Here is a 16,152-nt window from a genome sequence, read left to right on the forward strand (position 1 = left end):
CCCAGCCCCGACCATCCACCCCAGCCCCAACAAGCACCAAGTAACTGACAAGTCCTTACCGACTTTGGGCTCTTCTTGGGAACTGGCAGCCCTGGAAAAAATGCAACAAGGAGGGGAGGGGGGAAGAAATCATTAGCATATACATGTTACCTTTTCCTTAAAGAACAATCCCCAGGTGTTCCATGGCAACCTAGCCATCTGCAGAGTTATGTCAGATTTCTCCCCAGCATCGGAGTTACCAGGCTGTTCATACCGAATCAAAGCAGAGGGAGGAGGAGAGCGAGAGGCAGGAGATCTATCTGCATTAGCTATGCTGACTTGTACTGCAGCAGCCTGGAGGCTGGGAAAAGAAATTCACAGACCTCAGCGGCCTGGGAAATTGAACACTTGGACAGAATCTCAAATGCTCTTCTGGATTAAGAGAGACTTAACTTACAATTAAGTCCAGGATATTTCCTTTCCACACGATCCACTTGTCAATTGAAACGGACCAATCAGGACAGAGGAAAGGGTATATATTTAGTTTCAAAGGAGTACATGGTTAAAATTAAAAATTTTTTTTTGGTCTTTTCTTTTTTGTTCCTCTGCCTTTCAGAAGAGGAAATGCTGCTTTATTTGGATGAGCTCAATACCAAAACAAAGACGGATGCTCTTTTGCCAACACAGAATGCTAACAAATGAACACAAATCCAAGTTGGTCTAGGGTCCCCTCTGGATCATCAGCACACGTCTGTCTCGATGTCTGCCAGTTATCCAAGCAACCTCCTACTCACAGCTTGTTGGAAAGGACGGGAGCAGGACTAGCCCCTCAAGAGGGAAAGCATGTCATTTGGGAGTGAAAAAGAAAAATTGCACAAAGCTGAAAGAAAAAGATAGTAATGGAGAAAGAAAGGCAAAGGTGGTCATTGAATCTAGTTGGCTCTTCCAAAACCCTGTCCCCTTAGTGGGAGGGCTGGAGCTGGAAGGGACAAGTGATCTCCCCAATTCTAGGGAAGTCAGGAGCAATCAGGGGCAGACTTACGGGAAATCTACTAGCAGGGAAGGGTGCGAAAAGACAGGCGAGAAAGGAAAATAAAGCGTATACTGGTGTTTCAAAAGTAATCATTTCTGCCAGCTGTTGCCTCTTTTGATTTTTTTCCTTTGGGCAGCAGTTACAATGCAAAATGCAGATTCTATCTGTATAAAGCACACAAGAGAAGCTTGGGATCTGGTGATGCTGCACTGGAGATTTCAACCTGTTTTTGAAAGTGATTCCTAGGGAGTGTGATGATGTCAACTCTTTTGGAAGTGACTTGTCAAACCATGAGCGATGCTAAGTTCAGCACAAGCAATATGAGGTGAGGCAAGGCAAGTGGGTGAGTAAGGAGGAAGCAGTCCAGATGAGCCTGCAAAGTGCCCACTGGGAGTGAGGCATGATGAGGATTACTCGTGCTGGGAGGCATGGGGGCACTCTCTGGCAAGGTTCCTCGCATCACCAAAATGAGGTCACCATAGAAGTCTGGCTCCCAGACCTTAGAGGGCATAAAGCACACTTGGTAGCTTGTTAGAAATGCAGCAGCCCAGGTCCCACCCTTGGTGGCCGAGAAATCTGCAGTATTAGCAAAAATTCCAGGAGATTCTGATACAGAGAATCCGAGGACCGTATTTAAGGAAACTCTGATACAGTCGAGTATTACTCTTTCAAGTCAGGCAAACTCAGATAGGCATCCGTTAACAAAATGCTTTGGGGCCCTCTCTGTCTCAGTGTCTCCATTTATGAAGTGAAAATATTAAGACTCACTTCATAAGATTATTAAGATAATGAAACAAGAGAAAATGTTTAAGAGCCTCCTACCTGGCACAGAGGAGTTACTCAAATGTCTACACCTTTTTACCTTCCTTGGCTAATTTACGTCATTCAGAAAGGAAGTGGTATGGTTATCTTGCACTAACTAGAGAAAAATCATCTGCTAAGCATATTAAAATATAAAAAAGGTTATAGGAGAAAATATTTTACCTATGGATACAAATAACTGTGTTGAATAATTTTGATATGTCTTTTTTTAAAAAATAATGATCAGGTCCTTTTCTTTACTTATTCATATGATTCCCTTAAGAAATATTATTAGGTTGTATTAGTGTGGGTTACTGTATAAACTTCAAAATTATATATATAAATTCAAATTTTCTCTTAATTCAGAGAGCTCTCTTATTAACTGGAATCAGCAAGGTTTCACTCATAGTTTATCTTACTGCACTTGACTCTCCCCCAGGATGCCTAATGACCTGACAAGAAAATTTGGAAAAGGCCGGGCCGGCGGTGGTTTCAAGTCTGTAATCCCACCACTTTGGAGGCGAGATGGGCCGATCACAAGGTTCAGGGAGATTCGAGACCAAATCCTGGCGAACAGCGGTGAAACCCCGTCTGCCTACTTAAAAAGTACCAAAAACCCGGCCCCGGGCAAGGTGCCCGGGCCACTTGGAGTCCCATCTACTCGGGATGCTGAGGCAGGAGAATGGCGTAAACGCCGGGAGGCGGAGGCCTTGCAGTTGAGCTGAGATCCGGCCACTGCAGCTCCAGCCTGGCGACCAGAGCGAGACCCTTTCAAACAAAAAAAAAAAACAGAAAATTGGAAAGAATCCCCCCATTAGGTAAGCAGAAGTCAGGGGAAAATGGTTTCAGTCTACACTCTGCTAATTATTTGGTAAGCTGTGGCTGATCTTCAAATCCCTTGTCTTAGGAGGGCTTCACATACAAAATAAAGCGGCATTTTACATCTCTACTGATGGCACATTCAAGGTGCATTCAGCAATGATGTTGCAGTGCACTATGTTGGTAGAAAGGAAAACTGGAAACAACTGGAATTCTGAAAAACTGTGAGGCAGCCAACCCTACAAAGCTAGGTGAAAAGGAATGAGCTGCTCTACAGGTAAGCAACAAAATCTTAAAACATAAATGTTCAGTTAAAATGGCCCATGGCTGCAGAATGGCAGCACAGCAGGAGAGCATGGTGTTCCACACACTCAAACACACGGCGTGGCTTTGCCTCTCCAGAACGTCCACCATCAAATGGATAATGGGGATATGTTCAATATGGCAAGGAGGGGCAAGGATCAGGGGACTCATTTAAGGAGACTTTATGCCTTATTTAGAAAGTTCTTTTTTTAAGAGCCAAGCATTTTCACAATATCACTGAGAGCAATAAAATACCAATTCAAAATAAATATTAATTAATTAATGGCCGCTTTCATTGTTAACTGCACCAAAGTCAACCAGTCTGAAGGATATGGGGGTAAGCCAATAAGCGTTTGGTTTGCCTCTGAGGAAGTAGTCCAGTGGAATATTCCAGAAAATCCCAGTTCAATTGCCACAACAATACTGTATATTACAACAAAAATAAAATATTTGTTTTTGCTGGGCGTGGTGGCTTCACGCCTGTTAATCGCCAGCAGCTTTGGGAGGGCTGAGGCGGGCAGATCATGAGGTCAAGAGATCGAGACCATCCTGGCCAACAATGGTGAAACCTCAACCCCGTCTCTACTAAAAATACAAAAATTTAGCTGGGTGTGGGTGGTGTGCCTGTAGTTCCCAGTTACTCGGGAGGCTGAGCCAGGGAAATTGCTTGAACCGGGGGAGGTGGAGCCTGTATTGAGGCCGAGATCTAGCACCCTACGCACTCCAGGCCTGGTGACAGAGGGAGAAGCATTGTCTCAAAAAAAAAAAAAAAAAAAAAAAAAAAAAAAGAACATCTTTGTTTAAAGAGGCATTTGTTCCTCTTTGCTGGCTAGTTGCTGAAAACCTTCATTTTAAAAAGCCACATCTTTCACAGCAGCCCAAAAGCAGGTTACTACCACAAATTAATATTTTAAATAGTCAAAATCAAGAGACTCCACTTGATTGCTTTTTTAAAAAGAAGAACTCAAAGATTTGTTTTAGGCCTACATGGTCATTAAATCTTAAAATCTAATACATATGAATGCTGGAAAAACCTTATTACAATTTATAATTTATTTTAGCCCAAACTATTTGATGGATTGAAAACAGCTGGGAGATCTAACAGAAATGACTCAAAAGGTCACTGCTTGACATGACAGAATGCTCCAAGACCTATCAAAGGAGATAGCGCGTATGTAACTGGTTAACTGCAGACATGTCCCTACCAGCCAGGCTGCAGGAAGCAACATCATCCCATACTTCATGGCATATCCGTGGTTTTCCTTAGACAAGCAAACACTTTGTATGCCTCGTGGCAACAGGAAGTTTGTGTTCTATAAATCATATCACATATTACATATAAGGCATATGGGCAGAAACGGCACCCATCTTAATGGGTTTGTCTGGTCCATTCAGGGTAAGGAAGGAGAACTTTCAGAAGAGGCAGAAGAGTTTATGGATGGCAGCATCCACTCTTAGGGCCTTAGAGGGCAGCAAATGTTACTTCTAAGGGATCCTAGAAAACTCTTCCAGGGAAGTGTATGTTCAAAGTGTGATCTGCAGGAGCAAGAAAAGCTTGGGACTTGAATATCTAAAGTTCCCTATTAAAATAGTGTCATTTTGGAAAAAACAAATGGTAAATTCTTTGCTGGTGACTGGGACCTGAGCAACTAATGTAAGGAGGACAAATCTGTTTTCCTCTAAATATCAAGACCATAAACTATAATTAAATGGCAGAATGTCATAGTTGGTGAAATTTTAGAATGCTTGTATACAAATAATTTATATGGAAAAAGTAAAGCTATAACAGAATACATACCATTTTGCAAAGAAAGGCTAGAAGGTTATGCGTGAAAACAGTATTTTCTTTGGTTCATGGGATTATGCGTGGCTTTATTACCTATTTTTAGTATCTCTACATCAAGAAAACCTTTATTTATTTATAAATACACACATACATATCCACAGATACCACAATAAACAAACTCTATACTGCTTTTTGTTTTGTTTCGTTTTTGAGACAGTCTCGTTCTGTCACCCAGGCTGGAGTGCAATGGCATGATTTTGGCTCACTGCAACCTCCACCTCCTGAGTAGCTGGGATTACAGGTGCACACCACCACACTCAGCTAATTTTTCTACTTTTAGTAGAAACAGGGTTTCACCATGTTGGTGAGGCTGGTCTTGAACTCCTGGCCTCCTCAGTGATCTGCCCACCTCAGCCTCCCAAAGTGCTGGGATTACACGCGTGAGCCACCACGCCCAGCCTCTATACTGCTTTTTAATATAAATGCAGCACATTTCAGAACATTTTGTTGCATTTTAAAATATCTTGTGCATCACTGACCTCTATATCCTCCAAGAGTTGCTTACTTTTCCCCAAAATGAATGCATACATATAGTTTTATTAAAGAACCCTCATAGATTAGGACCCGTGCTTGTCCTACTGATTAAACAGAAATATGGAAGAAGTAGGAGAGCTCAGCTGGGCTGTCAGGGAAATCAAGCAGAAGCCGAGCATTGCCTTTTCAGCACTGAGACAAACAAAACCTGAGCTGCTGGGAAAGAGAGTGGACCTCTCTGGACCTATTTTCCTCCAGGTTTAAAGGAAGGGGGAATGCCAACCAACCTCACTTACTGAATGAATCAAGAAAAACTGCACAAAGGGGCTTTGAAAGGGTGAATCCTAAAATGTCTGTCACATACAAAATGGATCTACGCATAAGAAAAATGTACTATTTATGTCATCAATTTACATTTTTTCATTGTGATATTCATTCCCCTCTGTACTTGGGTCTCCAGACTTCAGCATTTAGTAGAAACATTTTGCTTTCCTCCTAAGCATTCCAACAAATGCTGTGTCACTAATCCACATGTCACTGAACACATGGGATTCTTTACACTTTTGCAAGGCAAATGTTGCAATAAAAACTGTCCTGCAGCTGGATTAGGTGATACAGTGTGCAAGGGGCAGGGAACTGTGTGTGTGTGTGTGTGTGTGTGTGTATAAAACACAGTTATAGATGTCTCTCTCTTCATATATATGTGTGTGTTCTGAAATATATATATATATATGGAGAGAGAGAGAGAGTAGGAGCTATAGACGGAGTCATCAGCGACCACTGAAAGCCACTGAAAGAAAATGATGGTGAGGTCTTGGTCAGGAGCTGGTCTTAGATACCAAAGAAGATAAAAGTACTTCTGAGCACAATCTCAGACCCCACAAGCCTTCTCTGTTATTCAAAAACCTATCAATGCAAAATTCTAAATGCAGGAGTTTAAATTTACAATGAATTTTAACTCAGTAAACTCATCATTAGGAGTTTGTATTAAGGAAATAATCAGTCTTGCAAAAATTCCTATAGAACAGATGGTCAACACAACATTATTTTAAGAACATAAAAAATGGAAACAGGCTGGGTGCAGTGGCTCATGCCTGTAATCCCAGCACTTTGGGAGGCTGAAGTGAGTGGATCACCTGAGGTCAGGAGTTTGAGACCATCCTGGCCAACATGGTGAAACACCATCTCTACTAAAAATACAAAAATCAGCTGGGTGTGGTGGCGCAGGCCTGTAATCCCAGCTACTCGGGAGGCTGAGACATGAGAATCACTTGAACCCGGCAGGCGGAGGCTGCAGTGAGCCGAGATTGCACCACTGCACTTCAGCCTGAGCAAGACAGAGCAAGACTCTGTCTCACAAAAAAGAAAAAAAAAAAAAAGGAAACAATCTGAATTTCCAAGAGCAGAGGACTGAGTAGACAGATGTGTTATATCAATAAGATGAAAAATGATGAAACCATTAAAAATGACCACAAAAAAGAATATTCAGTGATTGGGGAAACAGTAATGATATAAGACATGAACATAAGGGTAAAACTGTGCATCGAATATATAAACTCATTGTTAAAAAGTGGATATACATACATATTCACACACATCATATGCCCAAAGACAAAAGGAAATGTATTAAAATATTTTTCTAAACATCAGGACTAACAGGTAATTCACATTCTTGTTTTCAGTATTTTCAGAGATTGCTGGATTTTACATATAATGTGGCAATAATCATCAACAGGATCGGTATTGCAGCCAATATTTAGCATGCTGGGACAATGGCACACACTGGCCTTAGTACAGTGCTAGGTTAAAAAACAACTGGAGTTTGTTCTCTCTCTCCTTTGGCTCAATGACTCATTGCCATTCCTACTCAAGTATTTATGCTCCTAAATTACTGGGTCATGGCCTTGATTGAAAAATGTGATACAAAGCTGTTACAGCCCCTCTCAAGCAAAGCTGCACAGAAGCACATAATTTTGCATATAATTTCAGGGAGTCTTTGAAACCTTCACTAATGACCCTCAGAAACCCACTCTATTGGGGCCTATATATAGTCCTTAAGTTAAATCATCCTTGTCCAAGTATATGGCTATACCATTAGAAGCAATTCCTAGGGTGAGATTTACTTTAGCTAAGTTTTTATTTTCAGTAAGAGCAGCATATAAGTAGAGCGGACAATAAGAAGGATCAAACAGAAAGGTAAAACTTGCATTGCTTATTTCGCCTTCTTTCTTGGAAAGATTTAGCTAAAAGACACATCTGAAAAAATTATGAGGAGAGGAACTGTATTAAAGAACACAGGTAATTTTCAGCAAAAGTGCTGCTCCCTGAAAAAAGGAATGTGCCTCCTAGGCCATGCTTTTATTTGTTGGGAGTAGTATGATGATGAGTCAAAACAGTAAGAGATCATCGAGGCAAAGTCACAATGGGGTGCAGGAAAGACAAATTGAGAATAATATGAGACTTCCCCAGCCAATCAGAATTGAGGATTATTTGACTGCAATCCAGTGGTTCGAAACAATGAACATCAATGGCCAGCAACCCTTCTAAAAAAAAGCCATCTGCATCATTTCCTGTCAACCAGTGTTTTGTTTTCTTTGTTTAATAGAGAATATATAAGCCATGAAATAAATTTAAACTGCTCTCTCTGTACCAATAAAATGCTAAGGACAGTCCAGAAAACAGGAAAAGGTATATTCAGCCTTCACAGTTTCCACTGAGGGCAGGAAGGAAAACAGGCAAAATTCACTCACTCATGTAACCAAACTGTGCTGACAGCCTAGGAACTGGCATGAAATAAAGCAATGAGCAAGACCTCCAGGGTCGTGCTTTCACAGCGCTCACACTCTGTAGGGAGACAGAATAAACAACTTAGCAAATAATTTCAGAGAGTGATAACTTCTGCGACGAAAATGAAGCAGGACAATGGAACAGGCTGTGCCAAGGACACGCAACTACTTTATGTTGGGTGATCATGCAAGTCTTTCTTGAAGAGATCGTATTTGAGCTAAGACCTGAAGTATGAGAAGGAACCAGTCATGACATCATTTATTCATACAAGATCTATTGAGTTCTGCATGTGCCTAGCAAAGCATCACCAAGAGATGAAAGTAAATTAGACACGGCCCCTGCCCTGGAGGAGCTCATAGTCTATTTTAATTTTTTTTTTGAGACGGAGTCTCGTTCTGTCCCCCAGGCTGGAGTGCAGTGGCCGGATCTAAGCTCACTGCAAGCTCCGCCTCCCGGGTTCACGCTATTCTCCTGGCTCAGCCTCCCGAGTAGCTGGGACTACAGGGGCCAGCCACCTCGCCCGGCTAGTTTTTTTGTGTTTTTTTAGTAGAGACGGAGTTTCACTGTGTTAGCCAGGATGGTCTCGATCTCCTGACCTCGTGATCCACCCGTCTCGGCCTCCCAAAGTGCTGGGATTACAGGCTTGAGCCACCACGCCCAACCTGCATAGTCTATTTTAAAAGAGAAAAAGCAAAGCAACAGTTTTATAATTCACAGTGGTAAGTGTTATATGCTACGAGAGAAGGGAGCACTGTTGCTTTTAGGAATACAGAGAAAAGAAATCTAATCCAATATGAAGAAGGGGGCAGAGGGAGGAGCTGAAGTGAAGAATGGCTAGCATTTAATCGTGGGGTGCGGCAGTGGGTGGGAAACACATGCAATGATTGATGCTTGAGTGAATAATGATGATAAGCTTTTCTTGTTGTTGTTTTGTTTTAGCTAAATCGGTGTACCAGCATAAACTCAAGGCCAAGCTGAAACTAGAGTACATTTTCACTGAAGGACTTTATAAACACTATATATCACAAAATTGAATCCATAAAAAGGAATGAAAAAATGATCCTAGTTTGGACATGTTTGATTTTTTTTTTCCTACTTCTTCCGGCTAAATACCATCATAACCCCGTAGCGTAATATTTCAATACAAATATGATACCAGCTGCCAACAACATAAGTATAAGACTCAATGTCTCCAAAAAGATGAAGACATTCTTTCCTTTGGGGACTTAATAATGGTCATTATGAAGTATTTTGACCATCATAATTTAGAGAGATGGTTGGACTTCAGATGTCTGAAATAAGTAGCTCCCAAGGTAGTGTCAGCTGGCACTTTGTGAAGAAGATTAAGAACATAGTTGTATTGGTTTTACAGCTACAGAGAAGTCTGCTTCAATTACACAGTACACATAGTCTAATAAATATGTCCCAGGAGAAATAAATGGCTTGCAAAGCTGGTGATTGCTGATGGCTTACAGAGCCTTTAACCTCAAAGTCACAAGCCTTGAACTGGCACAGGTAAGAGAGACCTAAAGTCATTAATACCTTGGGCTCCTCAAAGACCTAGGTAAGATGGATGAGTTGTCTTCATGCAATTCCTGAGAAATAAATGGTCACTCCAGAGAAGGTGTCATTGAAATGACATGGAGAATCCTACTATTGCTACTCTCAAAAACATGTGAAGTATACCTGAAGGGTTGAAAACTGAGTGCAAAACAACTAAAAGTATTGAGAGCCTATCTTTGACATAAATATATTCTTCATGCTTGTTCTCTAAGTACTAATATCTTCTCATTTTGCAGATGAGAAAACCAAGACACTGATGGTCAAGTAACATGGCCAATGTCACACAGTCAGTTGACTAGCTGGGGATACTTGGTCTAAAACCAAGCCTGTGCTTTTAAATATTAAACTATATGCTCTCATTCAAAGGTTCCTTAATTGTTTTGGTTTAGAGCCTGCTGTGACAAGATTAATCCTACAGCCATTCATACATACCAAATGCATTTACAGAAAATGTTTAATACAGCTTTATGAAGTACACGGACCTACCACTGACAACTACTAGGTCAATGGGTCAAGGTATCTAGAACTCATAACTGCGACATGCATTTCGGAAGACAGTTCTTTTCTACAGATAGCAGAGGAGTCTATGCGCAATCAATTTCTTAACACATCCCTGATATTTTACTCCAAATCTCAGTACCTAAATCACTGGTCATTCAAGGCTATACATGCTAAAAATATAACAAGATCAGTCTCTGATTTGGGACAATGAAGGACGTCTTTAAAGCTATACAACTAACAGGTTGGCTGGCCACCAGACTTTATGAAATTCAGTTTCAAAGTGGGCAGGAGCTTTTCTAGCTTGCAAATGTTTCCTGACACTACCTAATAACAAGATTTCTTTTTTTAATGGGCTTAGAGAAAAGATATGGAATGAGTCAGAAGTAGAGTGAATTATGGCATCTTCTCTCCAGAAGGGAAAGAAAAAGAATCGTCAACTTAAAACAACCACAAATTTGTCAAGAGGTACATATCATGAAGTCAATCTTTCTATCCTAGGGAATATTCCTACCAAGATCTACTTTTTAAGGGTAGAATTAAGCTAGTTTCTCATATGGTTCTAGGAAAGCTCTCTAACTTTGTGTAAGTTAAAAATATTTGCAAGTGTGGCATTTAGAAGTTGGGTCTTCATCTAAAAATGCTTCTACCTCTAAAGAAGATTTCTTAACTACTATACTGACAACCTGATGCTTCTACTATCTATATTTCAAATTTGAATTGCTTTTTATGCAAATGCCTAAGGATTGACCATGTAATCCACTCCTCTTATCAACAGCTCATTCACAGAGGTCTCCCTAAGACAGGTGAAACTATTGTGGCCTGATAGCCCCATGTAGTTCCTACAAATTTGAAAGTGTGATTTTTAACTACACAGGATGTACGGGGGGAATTATGAAACAATAGCTCAAAGTAGCTCACCGAAAGAAAAAACTGATAAGGATTCCTTTTCTGGGTTGGAAAAACAGGATGCTATGTGGGCCCTTCTTTTAAGGTCACCAGCCCCAAAGGGAAACCTATCACTGTAATTGGTGCTGAGAAGTTTATAGGTTAAAAAACACATGCTGAGGCCCTTTTCTTTTGCATTACTGACTTTTAGGTTGTTTCTTATTCCAACTGCTTATTTTTAGCAATGTAAATTAGGCTCAGGACCAAGACAGAAACCCAGAATACTAACCGGGCTTTTAACCTTATAGGACACCAAACCCCTAAAACCTAAGACTTTGCCTGAGGCTTCTTTTTCTCTCTCCCACCACATCCGTCTCCAAATACATTCTCAATCCATCCGAGTTCATCTCTACTGCCACTGCCTTCTCTTGCTTAGATAACCACTTGAGTCCAGAAACTGGTCTCTGCTTTATTGTTTATCCTCTTTATTATCCACACAGAGGCCAGAGACAACTTTATACAGCAGAAATCAGACTGTACCATCTCCTGGCTCCATGTCCCTATGGCTTCCCAACACCATTTCAATTAAAGACAAACTCTTTGTTCAGTGTCCCACTAAGCCCTCCTGGATGTGACCCTTCCTATCTCTTTCATTTATGTCCTCCTCCTGTACACACACTCCAGCCAGGTAGGCACCCTCCACTGCGGAACTGCTTCCTTGCAATTATCCAGGCATCTTCTCTGGCTGCTCCCTCTGCCTGAAACTCTATGTCTGCAGATCTATGTGTGGGTGGCTCCTGCCTGTCACTCAGGACCCTCCTCAAAGGCCAACCAGAGATCTAGGCAGGCTACCAGCAGATCTGAAGTGGCCCTTTTCTGATCCACTTTATTCACAGAACCCAGTTTCTTTGTTTACATTAAGCCTATCACTCTCTAAAATGACCCTGTTTGCTTATCTATTATTTATATTGTTTATTTGTTTACTTATTTTTTTTTTTTTTTTTTTTTTTTTNTCTTAAAATAGTGTTAGTTTTGCATCCTATATTTTGAATTTCTGTTATAAGATGTACAAATTTTATGATTGTTATATCCTCTTAAGAAACTGGCCCCTGTATCATTAGGAAATGACTCTCTTTATACCTGGTAATATTCTTTGCTCCAAAATCTACTTTGATATTAACGTAGGCACACACCACCTTTTTCTTTTTTTTTTTTCTTTTGAGACGGAATCTCGCTCTGTCGCCCAGGCTGGAGTGCAGTGGCCGGATCTCAGCTCACTGCAAGCTCCGCCTCCCAGGTTTACGCCATTCTCCTGCCTCAGCCTCCAGAGTAACTGGGACTACAGGCGCCCGCCACCTCGCCCGGCTAGTTTTTTTGTATTTTTTTAGTAGAGATAGGGTTTCACTGTGTTAGCCAGGATGGTCTCGATCTCCTGACCTCGTGATCCACCTGTCTCGGCCTCCCAAAGTGCTGGGATTACAGGCTTGAGCCACCGCGCCCGGCCTGTTTACTTATTTATTGTCTCTATTTCAGGGACCTCTTCTATTTTATCAGTCTATCCCTAGAACAGTATCTGGTCACCAGTTTAATAAATACCTGTATCTCTCAAATGCATATATGAATGTGCAGAGCTCATGAAATGAGTTTACACCTTGAAAGCTGCAGGAAGAGCTGATGAGGCAAAGGGGAGGAGCTGCTTGGCCTTTCTTTTTATTGCCATCATCGTTGCAGTGACTGTTTAACAGCTCTTGATCCTTGGTCTGTTTCTTGATTTACTGGTGAGCTGCCAGATTCGGCTCAACTCACAGCTGCCTCACTCAGCACAGAGAACAAGGTTCAGCTGTGCCACCTTGTGTCCTGACTTCCCATCACAACAGATGAGTTTTGGTCTCTGGACAAACTGAAAGCTCAGAGGGAAACACCAAACCCTATAAGCTCCCCACCCCAGCAAATGGATATGTTCTCAAGGATTCTTTGAGATCTAAATCTTCAGGTAAGGATAGCTTCATAGCCTTACTTACTAAAGCAAACTTTTATTACAGCGCTGGGTTCAATGCCTCTCAATGCCTCACCCTTCCCTATAAAAACCAAACACACGCTGATGAAAAAAATATATATATCAGGTCCTTTTCTTAGGGCAAATCCATGAATCTCTTGAGCAGTTTCAACAGACTGATTGATGTGATGGTCACTGTTTTGTCACAAGATACTTCTGCAAAATAGGGAAATTTTCCAACTTGCTCTGGAAGGGTGTGTATTATTTGGCAATTTCAATTAGCTTTGTAACCAAACTGCTTAATTGCAACGGAGGCCATGCCTGGTACCGTATCAAGCTTTACTCCAATATCTTACATTTAAGAAATCACATAAGCCTTAGAAAACACAGGTCACGGTTAACAATAGCAAGGCAATCAGGCTTCAAGTCCTGCAGCACTGCATTATTCAAAGTGTCTGCAAGTCAGACCTAAAGAAGCCATTTACTGAGGGGTCAGGTTTGTCCAAAGAGCAATGACATAGAGAGAGCAGCCCCAATCACCTCCCATGGAGATATTAAATGTCTTCAAAATTCTCTTGCTGAAACAGTATCTGAACTGGTCTAAGTGATTATGTGACTTAGAGGGGAAAAAGCTGTTTCCTTGATGAAGTCAACTTCTAATGAATTGCTGCCCCATATAGTTCTGAGGGGCGAGAGATACTCGGGTTTTGTTTAGCTATTAGATTTCAGGTTTCAGTGAGGCAATGCTCACTGTACCAACTGGACTGGCTTAAAGGCTGAGTACAGGAATCAGTTTCACCCACATACACCCCAACCCACACACTATCCCAGTTAGGACAAGTCTCAATTAGAAGTAACTTTTATAGGTCAAGTACATTGGAGATGCAGGAAAATGCAAGAACGGTGAGGCCCTTGAATGAAATATTTCAGCTGGGAACAAGAAGTATAACAGAGAATTGCATTTATGGCAGGGAAGAGTAAGTACAATGGAAATGAAATACATGTTGACTCAGTAAGCACTCAAGTCAACAAGTTTCTCACTGTGGAAAATAAATGCCAAGATCCTTTTGCTTTCTCTCTTGTCTGATTCTAGCTGTTTCCTATTGTTTATTTATTTTTTGGTAAATGAAGCTCTTATCAGGCTTAGAGTCAATGCAGATGATGATCTTAATGCAAGCAAACACAACTTGAAATGAATTTTTTAAAGCTGTCATAAAGTTTCTGAGACTGCTTTTTACATACAAGAAACCAGTCAAGGTTATTTTGGGGTGCCCCGAGCACATTAAATATGCTCGATTCACCCAATTTTGTCTTGCTCTTGGATTTTACTTCTCTGGGTTACCCTGATAACTTATATAGGACAAAAGAGTTTCATAAAAGGGTGTGACTAATAAATGTTGTGTAACATAAGAGTGACGAATGTAACCCTGGCCTTGAATCTAAACTCTTTCTTCTTGAATGAAGAGCTGGGGGAAGCAATGATAAAAGAAAAAGGGGAACACCCATTTGCTCTTCCTGAGGTTTGGATGCCAGAGCCCCACTCACACATTACTTCGGTAGCTCTGCTTTCGTATCCTGTTCTATTCTCAACCTCCTCTGGGCCTTTCCCTATAGCAGTGATTCCTGGATTTTACATTTCATAAGACAGCAGATTTTGACAACATAGAACTGAGCAATTGATCCTAAGTTGCCAATTTCTTTCTTTTGTGAACTAAGAACATTGAAAAGGAGGAGATAAATGACAACAATCTTTTCATAAGAAAAAAAAAGAGCCACAGGGCGTGGTGGCTCATGCTGGTAATCCCAATACTTTGGGAGGCCGAGGCAGGCAGTTCACCTGAGGTCCGGAGTTCGAGACCAGCTGGACCAACACGGAGAAGCTCTGTCTCAACTAAAAAAAATACAAAGTTAGCCGGGTGTGGTGGTGCATGCCTGCAATCCCAGCTACTCGGGAGGCTGAGGCAAGAGAATCCCTTGAACCCGGGAGGCAGAGGTTGTGGTGAGCCGAGATCGCGCCACTGTACTCCAGCCTGGGCAACAAGAGCAAAACTCCATCTCAAATTAAAAAAAAAAAAAAAAAAGAGAAAAAAAAAAGAAAAAAAAAAAAAAAAAAAAAAAAAAAAAACAGAAGAAGAAGAAGAAGATCATTACCTAAACAGGAGAATCTTTCATACTGGAAAATCTTCACTTCGTGAAAACCTACCACTCCATCCTGGTTCTTCTCATCATTGTTTACTAAAGGAACATGCTGTCACAGACCAAAAGGAACACATCTCCTACCACCTTTCCCTCCAGGCTCTTCCTTTCCACCTTCCCTAATCTTTTCTCTACTCCAGACAACTAATTCAAAGGTACTGAAAACAGTAGGTCTGCTTCAGCCTCTCCTCCGCCTCTTTTCTCGTAAGTCCCATTCAATGTGACAGAGCAAGGGGCCAGAAAATAAGAAACTCTCCATCAGAGCAGGGCAGTGCTGAAGGTGTGACAGGCCCTCATCTTATTCCATCCTCTTGACAGCGCTGAGAAGGGTGCAGTCCTACTCATACTTCAGATGATAATCTGGAGGCTCATGGACATAGCCCAGGGCTGGCTCAGGCTACACTGCTGACTGATAGCAGAGATCATGCTGGGGATCCTCACAGCTGACTACACAGCCACTCCATTACTGAGGAGATACAGACGCAACACTAAGAAGAAGTGGGGAATTCTCCAATAAAATTTCTTCAATCCATATTCAACAAAAAATAACCCAGAAGTGGATTTCATTTGTACCTAAAAAAACAGAACACAGCGTTTCTAACAAGCCAAACCAAATGGGTGTTGAAGGGGTTAAAGCAGTGGTTCTCCAGCACATCTGGTTTTGCTCTTTACAGGACATTTGGCCCTGTCTGAAGACATTATTGGTTGTTAAAACTGGGGAGAAGGGGGTCCTACTGGCAGTTAGTGCTAGGTTATAAAACAGCCTTCTCTTCCTCCTTCAGTTGCCAAAGTCTAAGTGAAGTTGCTTTGCAGATGCAGACAAACTATATAAACATAGAATCCCATTAATTCATGGGCAGTGCTGTTATTTTTTTCAATGCAATCATCTGCCATTTTGGTAAGTGGTATCTATGGCAAAAGTAACTACAGAGAATGTAAGCCATTTTAAATTTAGAAACAACAAAATAT

At 41.3% G+C, this 16,152-nt stretch overlaps 1 protein-coding gene across 1 annotated transcript in view; it reads right to left on the bottom strand.

Annotated features, from left to right (window-relative positions):
* Window positions 1–16,152, bottom strand: part of MAGI1 (membrane associated guanylate kinase, WW and PDZ domain containing 1) — a gene marked incomplete at its 5' end in the record, with an annotated part of 103,684 nt that overhangs the window by 49,457 nt on the left and 38,075 nt on the right. The window contains one exon of the mRNA XM_017875026.1: window positions 60–91. Within this exon, the coding sequence (XP_017730515.1) occupies window positions 60–91 (32 nt within the window). The remainder of the gene's footprint in view (window positions 1–59; window positions 92–16,152) is intronic.

Source organism: Rhinopithecus bieti, unplaced genomic scaffold, assembly GCF_001698545.2.
Source record: "Rhinopithecus bieti isolate Rb0 unplaced genomic scaffold, ASM169854v2 scaffold_8601, whole genome shotgun sequence".
NCBI classification, from domain to species: domain Eukaryota; kingdom Metazoa; phylum Chordata; class Mammalia; order Primates; family Cercopithecidae; genus Rhinopithecus; species Rhinopithecus bieti.